This window comes from Myotis davidii, unplaced genomic scaffold, assembly GCF_000327345.1.
Source record: "Myotis davidii unplaced genomic scaffold, ASM32734v1 scaffold281, whole genome shotgun sequence".
Classification (NCBI taxonomy): domain Eukaryota; kingdom Metazoa; phylum Chordata; class Mammalia; order Chiroptera; family Vespertilionidae; genus Myotis; species Myotis davidii.
Window position 1 is genome coordinate 1,822,445 of NW_006293784.1, and position 14,238 is coordinate 1,836,682.

Below are 14,238 nucleotides of genomic sequence, written 5' to 3' on the forward strand. Positions count from 1 at the left end.
TACAGTGCCTCCCGACTGACAAAGGTGACTCAGGAGAATGCCCCAAACTCCTTTCACCACTTGCTGAACCTAGCCACCTGTGTGTGCTCCGAGGAAGGGGTGTTGACCTCACCTGAGTCAGCACTGAGCCTCATGATCTCTTCCAGGAGATGATTTAGCACAAAGAAACACTCATCCCAGTGGCCCTTGCCTTCCTAAGCTCTGTGGACTTGTGAGGACTTCCCTAAGTCTTTCTGAAGCTAGCTCTAGGCAAAATTTAGTGCCAACCACAGAAACTTTAAAAGAAAACTATACATTTTCTTCTGTCATGATTATTAGTTCTTTGGGATGATTTGGTAGTGCCAGTTTAGGAAATTCAGTGACATGGTAGCCCACTGAAAATGTATTTATTCCAAAACCAGGTTAGAAACACCATAAAAATATCATCTTTGCCGAAACTGGTTTGGCTCAGTGGATAGAGCGTCAGCCTGTGGACTGAAAGGTCCCAGGTTCGATTCCGGTCAAGGGCATGTACCTGGGTTGGTTGCAGGCACATCCCCAGTGGGAGATGTGCAGGAGGCAGCTGATCGATGTTTCTCTCTCATCGATGTTTCTAACTCTCTATCTCTATCCCTTCCTCTCTGTGAAAAATCAATAAAATATATTTAAAAAAAATAAAAAATAAAAATATCATCTTTAAGGTCAAATCTGGAAAGCTTATATCTGTTCTTTGCACAAGTGTGCATACTTTTTCTCTGTTAACTTCTGTGGATGTTGTGAGCTTTTATAATCTACTAGAGGCCCTTGCTGCTCCGGCTGGAGCTGCCTTCAATCTTTGCTCTGCTGCTTCATGCCTATGTATGCAAATTAACCGCCATCTTTGTTGGCGGTTAATTTGCATACCCACCTCCATCTGGCAACCATCAATTTGTTCTTTATATGTGAGTTTGTTATAAGATTTTATTCTTTTTATGGCCAAGTAATTTTCTATTGTGTATATGTACTACATCTTTATCCATTTATCTTTTGACTGGAACACTTAATCTATTTACATTTAAAGTTATTATTAATCGGTAAATAGTTATTGGTATTTTATTGTTTTCTGGTCGTTTTTGTAGTTCTCTGTTCCTTTCTTATTCTCTTCTATTTTCTCTTGTATGTTGATGACTTTCTGTAGTGTTGTTCTTAGATTCCTTTATTTTTATTTCTTGTAAAAAATCTTACAGATTTTTGGTTTGTGGTTACCACATGCTTCATATATACCAAGCTTATTTATACCAATCTATTTTAAGTTGCTTATGTTCAAACATATTCTAAAATTGCTACAAAAAAAATCACTACCATTTTTACTCACCCCTTCCCCATTTGTTTTCATCATTATTTCTTACTTCTTTTGTGTATATATTTGCATGTATCTCTTAATTTACTCTTGTAGCCGAAACCGGTTTGGCTCAGTGGATAGAGCATCGGCCTGCGGCCTGAAAGGTCCCAGGTTCGATTCCGCTCAAGGGCATGTACCTGGGTTGCGGGCACATCCCCATTGGGAGATGTGCAGGAACATTTGCCTTTTAGCCTTTGTAGTAGCTTTATAGTTGGCTGATCCACTGCTTTTGAGTGTTTGCTTTTGTCAGTGAGCATTTTTTTTTCTTTCCTATGTTTTCTTATTCATATTTTTTATCTTTTCTATTTAAAGAAATTCCTTTAACATTTCTTGTAATACTGGTTTAGTGGTGATGCACTTTTTTAGCTTTTTCTTGTTTGGGAAGCCCTTTATCTGTCGTTCAATTCTAAATGATAGCCTTGCTAGGTAGAATCATCTTGGCTGTAGGTTTATGCTTTTCATCTCTTTGAATATTTCATACCACTCCCTTCTGGCCTTCAAAGTTTCTGTTGAAAAATAAGCTGATAGTCTTGTGGGAGCTCCCTTGTAAGTAACTTCTTTATTTTTCTTGCTACTTTTAAGTTTGTCTGTCTTTAACTTTTGACATTTTAATTATGGTGTAGCTTGGTGTGGGCCTCTTTGGGTTCATCTTGTTTGGGACTCTCTGCATTTTTCTGGACTTATATGTTTATTTCTTTAACAAGGTTAAGAAAGTTTTTAGTTATTTCTTAAATAGGTTTTCAACCTCTTGCTCTCTGTCTTCTCCTTCTGGTCTCCCTGTGATGCAGTGTTGGTATGCTTGATGTTGTCCCAGAAGTCCCTTAAACTATCCTCCCTTTTTAAAATTCTTATTTTTGCTTGATGTTCCAATTGGGTGTTTTTCCACTGCCCTGTCTTCCAGACTGCTGACTGGATACTCTGGTTCATTTAATCTGATGTTGATTTTCTCTAATGTATTCTTATTTCAGTAATTGTATTCTTCATTTCTGACTGATTCTTTTTTATAGTTTCTATCTTTTTTGCTGAGGTTATTCCTGTGTGTATCTATTCTTCCCTTAAGCTCATTGAGCATCCTACCTGTGTTTCGAACTCTGTGTCTGGTAGATGGCTTGTCTCCATTTTGGTTCTTTTTTTTGTGTGTGTGTTGTTGTTTTTTCTGGAATTTTGACCTGTTCTTCATTTGGGATATGCTTGTCTCATTTTCGCTGACTCCCTGTGTTTGTTTCTGTGTATTAGATCTTTCACATCTCCCTGTATTGGCAGAATGGCCTTATGTAGTTCATCTCTTGTAAGGTTCAGTGGTGCAGTCTCCCAGCTCACCTGAGCTAGGTGTCCCTGGTGTGGGTTTTGTGTGCCATCTGTTGTAGTTGAGCCTTCTTGATTGCGGTTTGCATGTTAGTGGGAAGGACTAACCCTCAGGCTGACTGGTTGTTTGTAAGGGCTGGCCATGACTACAACAATAGGCGGTTGTGCAGGGGCTGACCCCACAGCGTGGGAGTCACTTTAGCAGGGCTCTGGTGCCCTCCAAATCTGCCCTTCAGGTGTGTCATTTGTGGGGCTGATTGCATGGTTCTTTGGTGTTGTTTGAAGCTGGCTACCAGGTATGTTGGTTCTGGAGCCTCTTAGGAGAGGCTCCAGTGTAGGCCGAGATCAGCCACTGTTTGTGCCTGGCTTGGGGCCACCTAGTAGAAGATACAAAGTGATATGTGGTTTGTTGCTGCTTGTTCTGGGCTTAAAGGTGCTTGGGAGAGGCTATGCTGTGAATTGAGGCTAGCTACCACTAATGCCGGGCTTGGGACCCTTTGGTGGGTACCACAGTGTGAACTGAGTCCATCTGCCATTTGTGCCAGACTTGTGGACACTGAGTTGAAGTTAACTTTCCAAGCCAACACTGGCCACAGCTCATGGTAGGTTTGGGCCACCTAATAGGAGTTACAATGCAAGTTGAGACCAGTAACCACTTGTGTTAGGCCTGAGGCTGCTTAGCAAGAGATAGAAGGCATGCTGAGGCCAGCTACTGCTTGTTTGGGGTTTGCGAACCTTTGAGAGATTTTAGGAAAGTCTGCAGCATGAGCCTGAGGCAGGCTGCTTGTGTAGAAAAGCCAGTGGAAATAGCTTGGGCAGGTTGAGTTGGATGGGGTCTCAGGGAATCAGTGTGGTGAATTTGTCAGCCAGGTTAAGAGATCAGAAATTTGGTGCCCAACTGCACTTGCTGTGTGGGTGGGAGGAGGACTCAACAAAGGAACAATGGTGCCTGCCAGGGCTTCTGTCCTGGAGAGAGCTGTCCTGACTCTCTAGCTCTCCCCCTGACTCAGTTCTTCCCCATGTGTTTCTGGCACTTTTTGATCTGCTGCCCTAGGGCTGGAGCTCAGAGCAAGTGAGTTTGTGAGTAAGTCCATATATTAGGCCTCTCCAGAGGAATGCCTGGGACTCCAGCAGCCCTCCATCTCACTCAGACACAATTCCCACTGGTTTTTACAGACAGATATTATGCAGCCTCCTCTTTCTAGCACTGGTGCCCCAGGTTGGGGAGAATGGTGTGGCGTTGGGACCCCTCACTCCTCAGGGGGGACCTCCACAGCCTAAATCTCTCTCCCAATTCTTTTTTGTTGTTGTTAATCCTCACCTGAGGCTATGACTTCCATTGCTTTTCAGAGAAAAAGGGAGGGAGGGGAAAATTGATGTGAGAGAGACATACTGAGTGGTTGCCTCCGGCATTTGGCCCGACCAAGGGCGAGGAGAGAACCCACAACCCTGGTACATGTCCTTGACCAGTAATCAAACTCACAACCCTTTGGTTCACGGGCTGACACTATAACCATTGAGAAACACTGGTCATGGCTCACTCCCAATTTTTTTTTTTAAATATAATTTTATTGATTTCAGAGAGGAGAGGAAAGGGGGAGAGAAACATCAATGATGAGAAAGAATCACTGATTGGCTGCCTTTTGCTCACTCCCCACTGGGGATTGAGCCTGCATCCCCGGCATGTGTCCTGACCAGGAATCGAACCTCATCCTCCTGGTTCATATTCATAGGCTGATGGTCAACCACTGGGCCACACTGGCCAGGTCTCCCTCCCAATTCTTAATTGCCACACTGTAGGTATGGATCCTATCGTTCTGCCTCTCTGCCCCTCCTACAAGTCTTGTTGTGGCTTCTTTATATTCTTAGTTATAGGACTTCTGTTTGTCTGGTCTCCAGGTGGTTTTCAGTGATGCGTGTTCTATAATTTACTTGTAAATTTGATGTGGTCATCAGAGGAGGTAAGCACAGCATGTATCTACTCTGTCATCTTGACCAGAAGTCCAATTTCAAACCATCCCTCTTATTAAAGGATCTATAGTAACTTTCTGTAAACAGTGTTTGAAAAATCAGCTGTAATGGTCTACAGTGGGATCCTCTGCATTACTCCAGTCCAGTTTTCCCCTGCTTCTTCCTCCTCCCTCTGGCTGATCACCTTGGTTGCTCCCTTGAGCATTCCAATCTCCACCAGGAAACAGAGAGCATCTAACTCACTACTGCTCTGATCAACTGCGTGGTGACAAATATAGGTCAGTTGTGGCAAAAAGGATCTCAAAGTCGTGGTTCCCTCTTTGTTCACAGAGGCAAACAGGCCTGCTGTAGACAATGCAGATGATGAAATCTGATAGGTGTGATGCCAGATAAACCCACACATGTTCACACACACTTTAATTTCTATAAAGCTTAGGAACAAAAGCACTCTATAATCTCCTCTGATGCTAAGTTTACAGTGCCTCCCGACTGACAAAGGTGACTCAGGAGAATGCCCCAAACTCCTTTCACCACTTGCTGAACCTAGCCACCTGTGTGTGCTCCGAGGAAGGGGTGTTGACCTCACCTGAGTCAGCACTGAGCCTCATGATCTCTTCCAGGAGATGATTTAGCACAAAGAAACACTCATCCCAGTGGCCCTTGCCTTCCTAAGCTCTGTGGACTTGTGAGGACTTCCCTAAGTCTTTCTGAAGCTAGCTCTAGGCAAAATTTAGTGCCAACCACAGAAACTTTAAAAGAAAACTATACATTTTCTTCTGTCATGATTATTAGTTCTTTGGGATGATTTGGTAGTGCCAGTTTAGGAAATTCAGTGACATGGTAGCCCACTGAAAATGTATTTATTCCAAAACCAGGTTAGAAACAGCATAAAAATATCATCTTTGCCGAAACTGGTTTGGCTCAGTGGATAGAGCGTCAGCCTGTGGACTGAAAGGTCCCAGGTTCGATTCCGGTCAAGGGCATGTACCTGGGTTGGTTGCAGGCACATCCCCAGTGGGAGATGTGCAGGAGGCAGCTGATCGATGTTTCTCTCTCATCGATGTTTCTAACTCTCTATCTCTATCCCTTCCTCTCTGTAAAAAATCAATAAAATATATTTAAAAAAATATTAAGTGTCCTGATACACACACACACACATACACACAAGTCATTTGAAAGAATATCTTTGGCCTTCGCTCCAGCCGGAGCCTCCTTCAGGCCTTCGCTACTCTGGCTGGAGCCGTCTTCAAGCCTTTGCTGGTCCGGCCGGAGCTGCCTTCAATCTTTGCTCTGCTGCTTCATGCCTATGTATGCAAATTAACCGCCATCTTTGTTGGCGGTTAATTTGCATATCTTGCTGATTAGCCAATGGGAGGCATAGCGAAGGTATGGTCAATTTCAATCTTTGTCTATTATTATTAGATAGGATTCTGTAAGAGTAGGGGTGGATACTGTTTGCTTTCAGAACACCCAAATGTGAGCATTTAACATATATGTTTAAAGGGAAGATGAGAAATGAGAGACAAAAGGCCAAGCAAGGAATAGTCTTTCCACTGCATTTTTTTGAGCACATACTATGGTTATTTTTAGTTGCAATGCCCATTGGTTAATAAGTTGAGAAATATTTTCAAGTACAAGTCCTGGGCTGAAAGCTTGTGTGTGAACTCCTCCTGATTCTGTGTTCCACAGGGAGTATTCTCAAAAGCAAGGGCCTGCTCTCTATCCATGTCTATATGAAATGTTTGTACATCCATACACAAACAACTCAAAGGTTCCCCATGGGGGGCAGGCAGGAGATGGGGAAGGGCCACGGTAGGAAAGTAATATTTAGTTAGGAGTCTTAATGTTGGGGAAGACATTGGTGCCCGTTGGTTCAATCACATTCTGTGGAATGCTGGACAAGAGCTCCCCTCACCCTGAATTCAGGGGACTCACTGACATTGCTACACCCATACAAAGCCCTGAGGTCTTTGCAACTCCATGGTATGTTATTTACTATAAGTGGTTATCCAGACAATTTCTACAGATATGGAAAATACTTTCCATTTAAAAAGGCAGGAATTCAGAAAGCATTTTCTTTTGAAGGAAAAAAAAAAGGTAAAATATCCAGCAGACAGCAATTCCAGTAATAGTCCTGACCTTATGTTCCAAAGAAAAGATCAGGAAATCTCAGGAAGCCACATAGGGATGACCTTTCCCTGTGGTACTGGTGAGAGCGGATGTAAAGGGCTGCCTGAGAGATCTTGGACCTTTCCTGCCTCTTGGGTGGGAAAAGGCAGACCCAGCCCAGAAGAAAAAAATTGCACAGGGTTGCAAGGGCAGCAGCTCAGGGCCAAATGCACCAGAGGGGGCTCTCCTCTGTTCTATTAAAAATCCACTTCTTGAGAAGGACTGTTCAAGGATATTACAGAATAAGCATATGAAAACCACTAATTTTTTCTGTAGCGTAAGTATAACCAGGGTGATGTAGACTCCCAGTCCAGGAACTTGAGATTCTTACTGAGAATAAAAAAATGTAGCTGGATCCATCCTTACTGAAATATTTCATAATAAATTTAAAACAAACTTAAAGATGTAGCTAGATCCATGGCTCACATCATTTTTTCTGTTATATTTGTATTGTTAAACCATCTCACTTCATTCATGAAGGCTGAGTTCACTTTTTCTACATCTACATGTGTGCATGTATACATACATTTATAAATATACATATATAGGCATGTATGTATATATACACTTTGATTCATATGTTAATTTAAAATTTTTTATCATTTATGGACATTTTCAAGCATACGTTAGTATGTATTCATCGCCCAGCCTTGCAAGTTATTGACACATGCCCAATCTTATTTAATCAGTTCCTCCCTGCCACCCCTGGACTATTTTGGGAAAAATCCCAGGTATTTCATCTGTGAGTACTTCAGTCTATTTGATCCATAGTGATCTTTTAAGTATGAAAAAATAATCTTGTTACTCATGCTTGCTTGAATTTCAGTGATGAATCTTGGCACTTCAGGTAAAGGTTAAACACCTGCGCATGGTCTCTTGTGTCCTTCATGTCCTCATCACTTTGTCCACCATCATCCCAAACATTTGCTGGTGACACGTCAGCCACAGTTACTCAAATGGGCTTCTCCGTTTTCAAGATCTCTGTATGCATGTAGGCCTGACTAACTTCTCTGCAGCCTTTGCTCTCAGCTTAAAACTCATCTCCTCAGGATGGCCTCCCTTGACGGCCTTGCTTAGCCTGCCTGTTAGAGATTCTCAAAGTACCTCAGACCTTTTTCTTGTCAAATTGTACATGTCTATATAGCTACTCATATAACTTCTTTTTTAAACATCTGTTTTCCCACTCCAACTGGACTGTAAATTCCATGAGGGCAGGGATGATGTCTGTCTTGCTCATCTCTGGCCCCCAGCCCCTTGCACAGCATGTGAACCTAGCAGTCCTGTGGTTGCTGTGTATTGATACAGGCCTGTCAAATGAATAGGGGGGTCAATATCTACTTGGCTATTTGGATCCCACATAAGTGCCTTTGGTTTAGATAGAGAGCTCCTAGAAAAACAGAAATCCTCTTCTCTCCAGAACTAAAATCTAACACCCTCTCATGTACAATTCATAATAATCTTGATGATGTTGGCGAATTGTTCAAGGAGAGGATGAAGATAATGACACCTCTCAGCATGTTGTGAAATTACTACTCATAACTCAACAATACTAGTAACTTACTTCTGTATGGTGCAGGCCCTTTGAAAATGCTTTCATGTGTACCACCTCATTTGAAGTGGGCATTGCAGGTGTTATCACCACCTTACATTACTGGAAAGCATGGCAGGAGTAGAATGAGGTTGAGGTCTCTTGACTCTCAGATTAGTGCGTGCTCTCTCCATTCTACCATCTGGTTCACATCTCTGGGTCTCAGCTACATCTTTCAACCAGGGATGTGGACCAAATATTTTAAGGATCTGCCATCTCTGAAATTCTGTGTTTCTATTAGTCACCCGGCTCTATGAAGTTATGGGTAGACAAGTTAATTACAATCCAAAACATAGCAAGCATGACCTCCCAATGGGTTTTAGGACTATGCAGGACACCATCCAATGAAGTCAACTTTCAACATGAGAAACTCTGTAAGTCACCAAACTCATAGAACCTTGGAAAGATGCCTGAAATCTGTGTTTTTAAAGAAAACAATGTGCTCTCCTTGATCTGGAACCATACAACAAAATGAAAGCTTGTTCAGAATCCTTAAAAATATCTCAACTTACTCAACTCCTAGCACAGGTACATCGGATCAGCTCGCAGTTATCTGGCCCAGGCCCACTTGTTCCTACCTAGCTAGTTCTACTCAAAAGTTATGCAGGCACCAGTGTCTGTAACTCATGTTGTAAAACCACTGGCCTATTTATCACAAGTAAAACTGTAGACACACTGCAGCTATAGATGTTCATACAACATGAAGTCATTCCTTCCTAACCTTCTCACTGAATGCTCTTCCACTGTCACCCTTAAACACTGATGTGTCCCAGGCCCCCTCCTGTCTCCTCTTCCTCTTCATCCTCTCCCCTTGTTAATATCTGCTCCCATCTCACTGCCATGCTCGAGCGATCAGCTCCAGCCCTGTGAGACCAACTGTAAGGTATATACCACTTTCCACATGTCCCTTCAAAATTCCCATGTCCTAAACTCATCTTTCGCTGCAAACACCCTGCATCTAACACTCCAGGTCTTTGAACACGCCTCTGACGCTTTGCACACATTATTTCCTCAGCCTAGAATACTATTCCCCGACTCCCCACCCCCCATCAACCCTACTGAACCCTTAATTTTTCCTCAACACCCAGCTTACATGCCACTTCTTTGGTCTTGTCCTTATATCACCTTCCCTGTCCTTGCCTCCAGAGACAGTTCTGATCATTTCTCCTTGGCAGTGAGCTAAGTATTTGTTTACATGCTCTCATTCCTACCAGACTATGAGCAACATAAGAAGCCAGGTCTTTTCATCTCTGCATTCCAGCACTAAGCACAGGCCAAGCAAAAAGAAGGCATCGGACAAGTATTTGCTTAATTGAATTAAACCAGGATTCTAGTTCACTAATATATCAGTTTCATCTTCCAGGTTGCAGACTCATCTCAGGTCAATAGAATGATAATTATTTCTGGTATTATGGCATGATTTAAATGTATAATCTTTAAATAATGCTGTAACATTATTATCATAAGCACTATATCCTACTTTATTGAAAGTTAAATAGGTAACAGATTCATGATATGTGGTTAGTAAGTACACAGCATTCTAGTAGCTTCCTTCAGTGGCTTATGTTTCTGGTACAATAGGAAAGAATCCCATCAGGGAGTGATTTAGGTGCTACAAACGTGAGGCTGAAAGGTTAAAAGACACTTATTGATAGGGAGTGGCTAGATGTAGTCTAACTCGGAACCCTGGACTGGGAATCAGGAAAATCTGGATTCTGTATCCCAGGGTTTCGTGTTTTGTTTTGTTTTTAATTGCTAAAGGACAAATGTATGATTCCACTTATACAAGGTACCTGGAATAATAAAATTCATAGAGACCAAAAGCGAAATGCCAGGGGCTGGAGGGAGTTAGTGTTTTTTAAGGGGTATAGAGTTTCAGTTTTGGAAGATGAAAAAAGTTCTGGAAATGGATGGTGGTGACGGTTGCACACCATATGTATGTACTTAATGCTGCTGAACTGTAGATTTAAAAATTGTTAAGACAGTGAATTTTATTCCAGGACTGCGGTTCCTATAGGAGAAAATGCAGCTGCTCCATGGGCCTCAAACTGAAGCTCCCAGCACCACTGACGCCTTTCAGGAATGGACCAGCTGTGTGAAGATCTGCCCTGGTATTCCTCTTAACTCCCCATGCACACAGTAGGTGGTAACACATGATTTTGGAACTCAACTAATGTGGTACTAGAATGGACCAAGTGACATGTGCTTTCTTATTTTCAACATAAAGCCATCAATCCATCTTTCCTCCTCACTTCAAAATAAGGCTTCCAGTATAGTGCCTTAAATACACGCAAAAAACCAAAAAACCTTTTCCAACATGATGTATTGTATTACCTCACTGCACCTGAATCCTGGGTTGGGAACCTGGCTTGCAGAAGGATAACATTTCTCACCTCCTAGCACTAAGGGAAAGGGCCCTGGGCCCTGCTCCTTGGACACTGCCGGCAGAAACATAATCGATAGCACAACACACTGGGAATGGTGGTCCTGGGACCCAGCACCTGGACTGTCCTGACTGAAGGGAGCATCACCTCACCTGCACTAAAGCCACAAGTGCTAGAAAAGCTGGCAATCTGGCAGGCAATGTTACCGACTACCATCACAGCTGGCTCAGGAAGAGCTATTGCATGAGAGAGGAAAACAGCCAGAGAGGACTCTGATTCTTTGATTCTACAGATGAAAACACATATCTCAGTTAAAGCTGATAGCTGACTGGTGGGAGGCTTTAAGTTTAAAGAGACAGAGAATCCCATCCAGGAAGCTGGTTGCTGGAGGTCGAGAGCTGGCTGGGTAAGCCACACTTACAGATTTCAGGATCCCCGTGGCATCTTCATGGAGCCATGTAGGGTAGACCACTTCGTCGTTCAGTATGGCCTCGAAGAGGTCGTCTTCGTTCTCGGCCTCGAAGGGCGCGTGGCCACAGAGCATTTCATAGAGCAGCACGCCCATCGCCCACCAGTCCACGGCGGGCCCATAGAGCATCTCCTGCAGGATCTGTGCCGAGAGAGGGCAGCGTGAGAAGTGCTCCGCATATCTGATTAACAAATGTGTCCTTCATAACAAGGGAAAAGAAAGGATTAGGAAATATCAAAGTAAAATAACGGAGCTTCCTGTGTTGACATGCATGTTTCATTCTATCTCCAGAGAGGGTGGCCTGTTTTTTCCCTGTGGTCAACTCAGAGGCCACTTCTCATCCAGGTGATCAAACATGTGTGACCTGTTTAGGCCAAGGCAATGCATGTGCACATCCAGAACACAGAGGCTTTGGGAACTACAGCTCTGTGAAAGGAAGGAGGCCGGGCTCACTCACTCCTAAGGGAAAAAGTCAAGAGCTTTGCTTTACTTCTGCTAAATGGGGCTGGGATCAAAGCACTGAGTAGAGACAAGGAGAGGATACATGGCTGCGAGTGGAGCACCTCTGTCCTTATTCAGGGCTAAAGCCTAGAAGCAACGGCAAAGTTTACCCCCAAAATCTCGGACTAGAATTCTTATTTAGAGGAACTGAGGACATTTTTAGCCACCGTTCAGCCAATGAGCCATAAAGGAGTCTGGAGGCATCAGCTTTCAATGCCGCCCACAAAGCCGCAGCACACAAAATGCCAACTGGTGGCATTTCTCATCAGGCTCCTGTAGAGCCCCGGTACCGAAGCACTCACCTCTGGAGCAATATAGTCGGGCGTGCCGCAGAAGGTTGCCGTGGTGACGCCGTTACAGATCCCCTCCTTGCACATTCCAAAGTCTGCCAGTTTACAGTGACCCTCATGGTCCAACAGCACATTGTCCAGTTTCAGATCCCTGGAAAAAACAAGGACCAGCAGTGGTAGGGCAGCCAGGCCTGAAACCATCCACCTGGAGGAGCTGGCTCAGGGGATGGGTGATGGAGCATGAGCACACACTTCAAAAACAACCCAGACTTCTTTGGGTTATCTCGATAAAAACATTTAGATCGACTCACAAAATTGGCTTCATGGTCCCTAGGAGATGGTTCCCTATGAATGGGTAACCACATATAAAACGCAGGCTGCCCTTTAGAAACTGAGGGCAGAATGTGATGTTTCCAGGCTTCCCACTTACCTTGTACCCAAAGGACATCCACCCACTCCAACCCTCCGCTCTGGTATCTCTCTGCCCACTGGAGTTCACTCAGTGACCATCCAGGAAGCAAGTGGCCGCCATATGCCAGGGACTGTGATAGGCATCAAGAGAACAGACGTTCTTTATCCCTAAGAACCTCACTGTGCAATGGCAAGACCAATTTTGCTAAACTCTAAGTCCATGAGGAGGCATCAGGTTGATGTGGCTCACGACTGTGCCTAGCATAATGCACTCACTAAAAGGAGAGGGAGAGAGAACCAACTAGTATATAATACAAGTGGCACGATGGACGTCTGAGCCAAGCGCTATGAGAGAAATACAAGACGAAACAATTAATTCCTTCTAGTGGGAGGAGAGAGGGACAATGCCACAGTAGACGTAGTCTGCCAGACGGGAAAGGGGTATGAGGTCAGCATGGGCGGGTGGATGGGGCAGGGAGGCAGGCACTGAGGTGTGATGTGTGGGGAGGCTCAGGAGCCTCACGTGGTATAGTGAGGCCGGAGAGACACCCAGGGAACACTGGAGCCATCCAATGCCAGGGGTGGAGAGGAAAGTTAGGTCTAGATTATGAAGGCCACACTGAGGAACATGGAGGCCTCACTAAGGAATTCTGATATTTAGATATTAAGCAAAAGGGATCTATAGAAACTCTCTGATTAACGGAGTAGCAGATTCCCAGGTGGACAGAAAAGATTAGCGAGAGACGGCTGAGTCAGTTCAGGGAAGAGATGTTAAGACCTGAACTGGGACAGTGACAAATGGACTAGAAACTGAGGGGTCAATCAGCAGCATTTTCGCGAAAACACGAGTATGGCGATTTGACGACCACTTGGAGATGGAAGGGGAGAGGAAGCAGAATTGAGGATTCCTGTGCTTCTCTCTCAGACGCAAGGGTTAGTGGGGACGTTAATAACCAGGAAAAGGAAAAACAGGAGTAAGAACAGGGTTTGCTTGGTGGTACCCCAGGTACACAGGAGCCTCAAGAGGCCCAGTGGACTATGCTGAACCCAGGACAAAGGCACTCTGCACCCTTCCCCCAACCTGTAGGAGCAGGATCCACTTCACTTGAGGAAGTGAATTCCCAGCAGCAGAAATGTTTGGTATCCGGCCTCAACGGAGACAGGAACACAGCTGGATACTGATCAATGTCTGCCCATCAAAGGCGCGCTGTCCTGAAACACCCGGCCCAGCAGGGCCTAGCCCTAGCATCATGCGCATTCAGGCGCCAGGCCGGCTGGAAGGCGTCCCGTGCACTGACACAACCGCCAGGCTCACGGGGAGAGGATGAGAGAAGCAGCCTTGCCTATTGGGTGACACCTCTATGCTTTGCTTTTCTAAGGAACAACACACTCAGAGGCAAACCGTGCGGCCTTATCTGTGAGGAGGGAGCTACACAGCCAGCCAGGAGAGATGCTGGGTGCCCTCCCTATAGGCTGGGGAGGCCTGTGCTGTTGGGGTGGGGGTGTCCCTCACTAGAGCATCTTCGGTAGCCACAGCTGACTGTGATTCTGCTTCCCCTCCGAGGTGGGCATCCAGGGTCCTTTCTCCTCTCCCTGCACCGAGGTGTGCTTGGCCCCAGGGACAAGGCTGGTCTCTGTCCAGCCCGGGATCGCGTTTCAGCTGGGGGAGGGAGGTGATGACAAACCTGACGGGACCGGTTTCCACTGTGACCTGGGAGTCTGACCACGCAGGTCTGACAGGGAGAGGTCACTGTAGGACACCCAGAATGAAAACAAAGCCCTGCCTTCCA

General features: G+C 44.7%; 1 protein-coding gene across 2 annotated transcripts in view; it reads right to left on the bottom strand.

The window, feature by feature from the left end:
• PRKCH (protein kinase C eta) overlaps positions 1–14,238 on the bottom strand; it is a 226,610-nt gene that overhangs the window by 17,366 nt on the left and 195,006 nt on the right. The window contains exons 11-12 of one of the 2 annotated variants that reach the window (XM_006767644.2): positions 12,050–12,188; positions 11,199–11,387 (exon numbers count right to left, since the gene is read on the bottom strand). In XM_006767644.2, coding sequence (XP_006767707.1) covers positions 11,199–11,387; positions 12,050–12,188 — 328 coding nt within the window. Of the gene's footprint in view, positions 1–11,198; positions 11,446–12,049; positions 12,189–14,238 lie in introns of those variants that run through there. The other variant, XM_015566469.1, reaches the window with a different exon arrangement.